Source organism: Trachemys scripta, chromosome 21 (genome assembly GCF_013100865.1).
Source record: "Trachemys scripta elegans isolate TJP31775 chromosome 21, CAS_Tse_1.0, whole genome shotgun sequence".
Lineage (NCBI taxonomy): Eukaryota > Metazoa > Chordata > Testudines > Emydidae > Trachemys > Trachemys scripta.
Window position 1 is genome coordinate 10,604,540 of NC_048318.1, and position 10,087 is coordinate 10,614,626.

At 44.0% G+C, this 10,087-nt stretch overlaps 1 protein-coding gene across 2 annotated transcripts in view; it reads right to left on the reverse strand.

Moving 5' to 3' along the window:
• Positions 1 to 9,526, reverse strand: part of UBASH3B (ubiquitin associated and SH3 domain containing B) — a 104,603-nt gene extending 95,077 nt beyond the window's left edge. Inside the window, exon 1 of one of the 2 annotated variants that reach the window (XM_034754414.1) lies at positions 8,986 to 9,526. In XM_034754414.1, the coding sequence (XP_034610305.1) occupies positions 8,986 to 9,149 (164 nt within the window). In that variant the 5' untranslated portion in view covers positions 9,150 to 9,526. Of the gene's footprint in view, positions 1 to 8,767; positions 8,818 to 8,985 lie in introns of those variants that run through there. The other variant, XM_034754415.1, reaches the window with a different exon arrangement.
• Positions 9,527 to 10,087: the final 561 nt, after the last annotated feature.

Here is a 10,087-nt window from a genome sequence, read left to right on the forward strand (position 1 = left end):
AGGCTGATTATAAGGCTCCATATACTCTGCCAGCCTAAATGAGAATCGCGCCCCCCCTCCCCTCCCACCCCCACCCTCATCCCTCCCACCCCATGTTTCAGAACGGTCTGAATTCTGACTCAGAGAAATTATTGCAGTTTATCCACTGGTAATATACTGTAATCGGATGTTTACTATTAATTACCAACCACACTCATTTCAAGCATGTGATGAAGGGAAATATTTTTTTGTGGAGAATAAGCTTAAAAAAATCATATGTGGAGAGGAATGTGGTTCTTGCTAGAGAAATCAGAATAATACTGTGTAATTCTATAGTACCCTTTATTCAAAAAACTTGACAAACATTAATTAATTAAGTCTATCTCTGTGGCTTCAAACAAGTCAATGCACCTCTCTGATTTAATTTCTCCGTTTGTAAAATGGAGAGAACACTCACTCACCTTACATGGGGTCTGGGAAGCTCACTTCATTTATTTTTGACCTTCTATGAAGATGAAAAGTGCTAACTATTAGCTAGTATTACACTTACATAGGACGGAATTCACCTCTGTACAGAGGGCCGTATGCACTACTTAAGTTCCACTTTATCCTCAAAACAGCGGTGCCTAGAACTTTGCACCAGCCCTCTACACAGTGACAGGGGTGAATTTCACCAAAATATTAATGAGAAGAATCAGGAATAAAACCTCTTATTGGAGACAATGCTGAGATCAATATCTATCGTGCCGAACAACGCGGTCTCCTGTGCTCTCCCTGTGTCTGACTGTCTGCATCCACCTGTTGTTTCTTGTCATCTGTTTAGATTGCAAGCTCTTTGAGGCAGGCAACCTCTTTTTGTCTGGTGTTTGTATAGCGCCTAGCACTATATATATAGGTCCTGGTCCATGATTAGGGGTCCTAAGTTGCTACTGCAATATAAATAAAACAATAATGTTTTATATTAGTGCAAAACAGGAGAAATAGAATTTGGCAGCAAAAATCCTGTTCTTCCCCCCAAAATAAGGTAGAGTTTAGGAAAATAAATATACTGCTGCTTTATGCATCACAGGTGTCCCCAATGTTACTGAAAACATCCCTTCCGTAATCATGAGGAAAACACAGAGCACTTTGCTCTCAACTACTCATGTTCAAAAGCTAAGGGTGGGCTTAAGTGTTTTGCTGAATCAGGCATTAATGGGAACTGGATCAGATCCCAGTGGAGTAAGAATTGTTTATATTTCGTTGGGATGGGGGTGGAGAAGATAACAAGTCTTGTGCTTTTAAGAATCGAGAGAGGAAAAATATGTCTAATGCACTCCCTCCTCTCCAGCAGAAATTATTTAGCAGTCACTATTCGCAAATGATTAATTCTGAACTATCATGAACTGCAATGCCTACTTAATAATATGTAAAAGGAAGAAATGACACTCGCTTTAAATTGCTTGTAATAACGGTGACGGGAAGAGTGTAAGTGAAATATGGTTAAAACCTCTTTCAGTGTCAAGCTATTAAGGGTCTCGCTGTTTATCAGAGCTACATATCTTCAACTTTGCCTCTAAGCTCCTTGGTTTGCTCAGCCGCAGAGTTAACCTTTTGTCAGTATTTCCATAATGATCCCCCCCATTGACGAGCGTTGACTTACATGACATTGGCCTGGCATGAAAGAGTGCACTAGACCCCCCAGTCCCAGAGACATTTGACAGTCGGGTGGGGGGGGACGGGACACAAAAACGAACAAAATCTATTTGACCAAACAAAATTGCTCTCTTTTTAAAGTTTTGTCCTATTGGCTGGTGTGGTTGAGATAGAGCCATGGCACCTCTCCCTGATCCCCATCTACTTATCTTTTGAAGCTGCTCCAGTTTCTGGTGAAAGTCATTGGCAACAGAATCAGCCCTTTGCCCACAAGACAAATCACCAGTGAGAAGGACAAGAACAAGCAAATGTTATGTTGCTTGCATTTATTTTGATATCAAAATGGGCTAAGGTCCCTGGCAAGTTGCTAATGCCTCCCGGGATATTGTAAATGTTTGACAGCCCTGCACCATGGAGTTCTGAGATGCAGGATCACGGGGATCAGTGTACTTCCACTGACCTGTCTCTAGGCCGGGAACTCATCACATAATGCTATTTGTATGTTTTAAATGCAGGATCCCAGTAAGGGGAGCTAACTGCACAAAGGTGCAATGCAGCTCTTTCCCTGCCCCGCAAACTAGGCGGGTGTATAAGAAAAACTTCCACCGGGAAGCTTTCATTCTGCACGACTGGCACTTACACAGCAAATATCCCAATGACTCATTGACCTTGGCATGGTTGTTATAAGCAATCTTTGCATAAAGGATGCACCATTCTTAAACAGTTTCCCCAGTCTCTCAGGCACAAGTGTCCTGGTTGTCAATATTGCAGAAATGTCTTTTCGTTTCACCTCTCTTGGCTCCCCTCCCACCTCCTCAAGAAACAGGATTACTGTGAAGACAGGTCAAGCTGTGGTTTATGTATAAAATACCTCCAAGCAAAGATGCAGTGTTGCTGCAGCCACAGCTCTTTAGGTTGTGATCTTATCACAGGGACAGGCTTGGTCAGCACTTGAGTCAGATGGTCTCTTTTGCAAGCACTGCAAGAACTTGTGATGGCAATTCAATGGGCGTCACTCTTCTCTCTAAGGGCTGGATACAGCAATGAGCTCCATGCCAGAGATGCCTGTGCCTGCCCACCCAGAGCCCCAGAGTACAGGGGTGTGCATTCAAGGAGCTCAATGCAGGTCTGAGGCCTAACCCAGTATAGAAATCATGTCCCAGCACGGTGTCTGGTAACACTGGGGAGACACTGCCTTTTGAATGAGACATACAAAGAGTGACCACTTGTAATTAATAAAGGTCCTCTTCAGAAATGATTAGGGATGTTGCATCTAATGTCGTGGCCAGAATGCAACTCAGATGATTGCAGTCATGTGTCTTCCCAAATTTCCTTGCAGTTTCAACTTCCTGCAGTATCCTGAATTTCTTTTCCTAAAAACTGGTGTAACATTAGGGTGCACTGTTAAATAGCTGCCATGCTTGAACCCAAAGGCGGCTGCCTTTCATGGTCGTCAGAGTGGGATGAAAAGTGCTACAGAGAGTGTAAAATCATATTTTTCTCAAACTCCTCTGTAATATTAAGTGACTTTCTGCACTAAAAGCTGTATCGTTTTAGTTTTCTTTGACACGTTAAAATTTGAACTGTGTGGTTTCCTTGCTTCATTGTCCAAGGGTAAGCAGTGGATCCATTAACAGCGATGCAGGGCTTCAGAAGTATTGGTGTCAGGGCTAGGGTGACCAGACAGCAAATGTGAAAAATCGGGATGGGGTGGGGGGTAATAGGAGCCTATATAAGAAAAAGACCCAAAAATCGGGACTGTCCCTATAAAATCGGGACATCTGGTCATCCTAGTCAGGGCTGTATGCAGACTATGTCGAGGTAATTATGGAAAACAAGGGTTTTTTTTGCTTGTCCATCCTTATAGCATACATTCTCTTAGCCTGCCTCAATAGTCCTTGACTATCAAAATAAGACTACCTCATCAGCCTCTATCCTCAAACAACTCCCTGGGCTCCCTATTCATTTCAGGACAAACTGTCCTCCCTGGTTTCTAAAAACCTCTCTGAATTTGACCTTGCAGACCCAGGGCAAAATTTTCAAAAGTGTTTAGTCCCTAAGTCTCATTTTCAAAAATCACTTAAGGCCAGATTTTCAAGGACTAAAGTCCATGGGAGTTAGACACCTAACCTGCTTTGGCACTTTTGAAAATTCCACTAGGTGCCCATCTGCATCTTTAGACACCTAAATTACCATGAAAATCTGGCCCTTATGATCTTAAGTTCCTAAGGCATGTTTGAAAATGGGACTTAGGCACTTTTGAAAATTTTTACTCTTTGTCTTTTAATATTTCTTCTGTCCACAGATATCTAATTTGTCCCATCATACACTCTTGTCATTCTTGGTGCAAATGCCTTCTCTGAGATGCATGGTACAATCTCCCTATAACTCTCTGCCCAGTCAACCATCCAGATTTCCAGCTCTCCTCTGAACATTTTTATTTCCTCCCTTCTCCGATTGTTTAGTTCCTTCTGTTTATTATTTCATGTTGTAACTACATTATTTAAATCTGTAGTGCATTTCATAATACAGATTGCATTAAAAGCACTATACAAAATAAAGATGGTGTATTACAGCCAATCTATCTGAATGATTGCTCCATTTCTCTTTTTATTCACCTTTCTCATTTCCTCCAATCGGTTTGATTCCATTATTTTTACCAAAAAAAAAAAACCCCAACCCCTCCCCCCCCGTTAAAATATGTGAGAGACAAGGTGGGCGAGGCTATATCAGATCTGAAGAAGAGCTCTTTGTAGCTCGAAAGCTTATCTCATCAAGAGAAGTTGGTCCACTAAAAGATATTGCGCCACCCTTATCCCTCATACCCTGAGACCAACACAGCTGCACCAATGCTGCAAACAGTAGGAAATGCATTCAAAGACAGGGTTCATTTCCTAAAGGGACAGGTTCTCTTTTTCTTAGAGAAGAAGGATGGTCTTGTGATTAAGATACTGGACTGAGCCTCGGATATGTGAGTTCAATTCCTCGTTCTGCCACGGCAAGTAACTTAATTTCTCTGTGCTTCAGTTCCTCATCTGTAAAATGGGGATAACGATACTTCCCATTTTTGTAGTCTGTAAAGATCTTTGAGACAGGGACTGTCTTTGACTATGTGTCTATTCTATGCCTAACACAACGGGGCTTTTAGGCACTGCTGTAATACAAATAAAATAATAACAATCCCTCAATCCTGGAGCAGAATTTGCAGTGAAGTCAATGAAAATTCCACATGTGGAATGATAGTGGGATATGGCTTCAAATGAATGTTTGCTGAAGTCTTTTTCCAGTGTTCCTTCCCTACAGCTGCTAACTCAATTGCAGTATCTGTGTTCAATTGCACAGCCCAGCCCCATGCTTCCCTCTTGGATCCATTCCAGCACAGATGTACACAATTGTTCAGAGGTCCCAATGCTGAACCTAGGAACTGCAGCCCATGAACTAGACCATTTAATTACTCAAGATATTGCTCAAGCCAGGATGCAGAATTTCATCTGTTAAAAGCCAGAGTATGCAAAAAGCCTTCTGTCTCATTACTCCCCCAAACAGTTAAATAAGTACTCAAAAGGGAAAAAATAAGCGCTGCAGAGAGAAAAGCAGATCTGGATGAGTAATTTGTAAGGGATTGCTTATTCAATTAATTATGCCTCTTTTTTTTAAACTGTTCACCGAGTGAACAGATTGGGATCTTCAACAAATTTGCTATTTAAAATTGTTGACCAAATAATCCCTTGGTTTGCAGCTTGCTTCTGAGTGTTTGAAATGGACGTGGTTTTGATTAGACATGTGGCACTATGAATATTTGTATTACAGGCGCACGCAGAGGCTCGAGCCAGGATCAAGACGCCATTGTCTTGAGAGCTGTACAAATGAAGTCCCTGCCCCAAGTAGCTTGTGGGCCTGGTACCAGTATATTCTGTTCCATGGCTGGATGCGATTGGCTCCAGCGTGATTAGATACTTGAAATCCACTCTCTTCCAGTATGCCCTTAAAAATTGCTCTGTCAAGGAACATTCCCATCGGTAAACACGTTCATTAGGGGTGGAATTCCTCCCTGCACAGAAGGTCAACACAAGGCTCAAAGCACCACTTGAATCCTCCTTAAGTCCCACTAAAGCCCAAAGAGCTTAAGTGATGCACAGACCTTGTGCTGTTCCTGTGGACAAGGATGAATTTCAGCCTAGACTATTTGCAAAAAGCTAGCGTGATGGGGGCACACACATGGGGGAAGTGAATTTATTTCAGGCTCCAATTATTTTTTTTTTTCAGTATTCTCCCAGCGTTAGCGCAAACCCTGGAGGGATAGGAGCCTCTTTACTGAAATGCTGCTATGTTGCTCTGTCTGTTACTAGGCAAACATGTTTTAACAGCACAGAAAACACGCCTGGAACACAGGAGAGGATTTCACTATGTAGAAATTGGACTGAGTCCCTCTAATTTAAGGCTCATCGTGAAGTAATAAATACCCATATTCTAACTCCTGCTGGTACGCCATAGCTACTGAGGGCCAAAACAAAACAACCACCTCTTGGTTCTGCTGAGGTGGGGGACAGGAAGTGGTGTAGCTTTCTATGTTGCCTCCTCTTTGGCCCCCTGGATGATTCAGTGCTGAGCTCAACCCGGTGTTCTCCATGGGAACGTGGGGTCGTGTACGGTAGGGGAAGTGGCAGAGTTGATCTAGTGGGATGGAAGCCTCATGGATCCATTGTGAACCTCCTGAATACACCAGTCGCCCACGGAACTCATTCCCACTCGGTGTCCCGCTCTGTTCTCCTACAGTAAGGGCTGAGCCACATATAGGGAATGTCTACACTATCGAGCTGGGTGCCCCAAGCATGGGCCTATTGTCTCCGATGGACACATACTCAAGGTGGCTAGTCACACCTGCCGCTTGTATCCCCACAGCTGCACTCAGTAGGGTGTTAGCTCAACCAGAGCTGGCTAGTGAGGATATGTCTCCTCGAGCTGGGAATTGCAGCCCCAGCTCGAAGTGCAGACCTACCTATACAGGTTGATGAGCCTGCTACAGTATTGATTAAGAGCTTGGCAGCAGAGGTTCATGCTTTTAGAACCAGCGGTCCCAGGTACAATTGGACAACTGACCTACCCAGAGCCAAGACAACTATATTAAGCCTTATATATTTTTATTGTGTTCGTCATTTATAATGTGTATAGAATCATAGACTTTAAGGTCAGAAGGGACCATTATGATCGTCTAGTCTGACGACCTGCACAACGCAGGCCACAGAATCTCACCCACCCACTCCTGTATCAAACCCCTAACCTATGTCTGAGCTATTGAAGTCCTAGAAACTTGAATATGAAAATCTCAACCTTAGTCTCCTCCCTTTGCACAGAAATGCGCATTTGGATAAAAGGCTTCTTCTGGGAAGCAGCAATCTTGTGGGAATCACCCCGACAACGTGCTCTGTACTGCTTAGAAACCCTGCACTTTGGGGATCCTGACCACTGACCTGTGGATTATTCCAGAATAGCCCACCCCGGGCAGCAGCAATTACCAGTCTGCTTTTATTTTTGTTTTGCTTCTTACTGACATTTTAATAACCATTTAATTGCAACATTATCAGCCGACTGGGATACAGTGCCAAGAGCTATGTTATACACTGAGTCATCCAATTCCAGCACAAAGTTTATCAGTTAAATATACTATTATGGTATCCTGTTGTATGTAAAGAACTAGCTGGTTTCCCCCCCGAGTCCAAATACTTTATGATACTTAACCTTTAAGTTTGGGGGTATTTTTGCTACCTGTTCTTTGTATTTAACTCTCCCAGCTGGTCTATCTAGGCTTTGGTTTGTACTGCAACTATGAAGCAAGCTTTCATTAAGCAAGGATGTGAATTGCATGGTAACCAGGTACTCAGCCGAAGGTAAAATAGCTGGCTGTCAAACTAGACATCACTGTCATAGAGGTAATAATTGTTTTTATCTTTCATATCAAGCATTTCTTTCCCCCATCTAGGCTGAGTAATATGCTAGTGCATTTCCATCCAATCTGGGTGCATTAAGTCATTGCTTCCTCAGTATGCCAATCTGCAAGCATCCTGTTTAAATGCTGCATCCCACTTTCTATATATGGCTATAGATCATTGACACACATATAGAGCATAAGTAGGACAACTGGGAAATGCACATTGGATTTTGAGTGTGTGTATGTTCTAGTGAAAACCATGGTGGCCATATGAATCCATAGATGATGTCTGTCCTCAAAATCATGTGTATCTGTGTACCTATAAAAAACTGTACAGAAAATAGTCGGAAGCCAGCTGAGTTCTGATATCTCAACTACAAAAGGCAAATCTAGGCAGATCAAGCAATCATCCAAATTCCCCTAGTCTGTTTTACAGCCTAAAGTACCCCACTCAGTAGCCATCATTTTAACAAGGGGGCTGGGGAGGGTCAGTATTACATTATATTTAGGTTGCTGCCTAATGACTTTTAAGCGCCGCAAAGAAATGTTACAACAGATTACTGCTAAATTGTGCAAGAAAAACACAGGAGGTCGGATTCCAAAGGTTTGAGTTCACCCGCATGTGGATTACAGAAATGAGCTCAGGTGATTGAACGAGCTACAATAACTGCTGAGGAATAATCATTGTCAAAATAATGGCTAAGGAATGTGGTTTCTAATTGCACAGTGCTGAAGTCCAGTTTCCAGTCTAGCTGGACATCCAAAACTTCCGAAGCAATTTCTCACCACGATAGGGATACAGGCCAGTGTAGCCCGGCGCATCCATTCAGCAGCCAGGCCTGGCCCTGTTTTCACAGCCCTGTGAATAAGCTTATTTTTTTTTCGTTGCACCACAGCCCCGTTGCACCTGAATAACAGTCTCCGTAAAATAACAACGCCCCAGCCAGGGCGGCTGCAATGGGTGCTACTTTCTTCACCTGCCTTCCAGAGCCCCAGTTCGCTTCCCTGGCCATGAATATGCAATACACGCGCGCCACTCCCACTTCCCTGCAAATTGACACCCCAGCCTGCAAACCACTGCGGTGGATGGGCTCTGCCTCTGCAGTTCAGCAGCTCGGAGCGGAGCCTCTCCTCGAAAGCCACCCCCCCGGGTTCCTAAACAAACCCATCCTCCGAAAAATGAAATCGGCCAAGGCCATTTGGAGCGAGGCGCACCTGCATTACCTAGCGAGGGGCACCCGGCACAGACAGCTGCGCATCGCATCACGTTCTCCTGCATTGCCACCAGAACGCACCAGATAGACACACGCCTTCCATCCTGGATCAACATGCAAACCAGAACTTGCAACTCCCCCCCCCCTTTAACCAGCTAGCCTTTATCACAGAAAAGAGGGAGGGGGGCTCAAAGGAGGGAGGGGGGAAGTAAAGATGTCCCAACTTACGCCCTGGCTTTGGGAAATCCCATTGATAAAAGGATATCCAGAGACGACCCGTGTTTGATTGTCCCCGTTCGGTGTTGTCTGTTCCTTCTGGGGGTGACTTTGCTGTAGAGATCGTCTTTGGCAGCCATGGTGTGTGGTGTGGAGTTGTTGTACTGGGCCATCATTCAGCCATCGCAAGACACACAAAACAACACACCGGAAAGGAGGAAAAAAAAAAAAAGAGAGCGAGACAGCTGATCCACACACCGAGAAAGGCAAGCGGCTGCTGTTGTATTGCTGTGTGTCTCTCTGTCTCAGCAGCTGAGCGTGGAAACATACAGCACAGCTTCCTGGTGTAAAACAGCCCCCCCTCCCCACCCCAGCTCTCACAAAGTCATCGCTGGGGCTGGACTAGCTCCCCAGTTTAAAAGTCTCTTTCCCACTCTGTGACACACATGTGCAGCAAATGAAAGCCATGCAATCGCATTTCCTCCTCTTGAAAAGTCAGGAATTTGCAATGAGTAATTTCTGAATGGATCAGAAAGGCAAAAAGAAGCCCTTGTGGGCAGGCTTTGCCTTTTCCTCTCCTGGAAACCCTCCCCTCTCTTAAAGCTGCAGTGGATTTTATACCGGGCAGCAGACATTTAACCGGTGTGCGTCGCTGAATGCTTTGAACAAGCACTGCTGTTTTTGACCCAAACCCAGTATGCCAGTTTGTGGGGCTGCTTTTGTGAACCTAAAAAGCCAGTTCCTCAAAATATCCCTACATGGTTGGTTGTTTGCACTGGACAGCTACACTAAAATGTGTCAACTCCCAGTACTTTTTTCCTGCTTTTTGATCTAAGCATGAAATTGCAAAAATAAAGTTTTGTCATGGGATATTTGTTTGGAAAAACGGAACGTCTAAATTACAACACTGGCTTCTTGTTATTGTAGCAAATCCGTGGCCATTTTAGGGCTTGCTGTTGTCATTTTAAGGCTGCATATTAGGAGATTCCCAGCATTCACAGGCAGACTTCAGCCCCTCCTGCTCTTGAAGCACAATACCTACAGCCTGAACATCTTAGTCTGCTCCTAACACTATAGGGTATATGACCCTCAGTTGTGCAGTTCTGATTCCAGC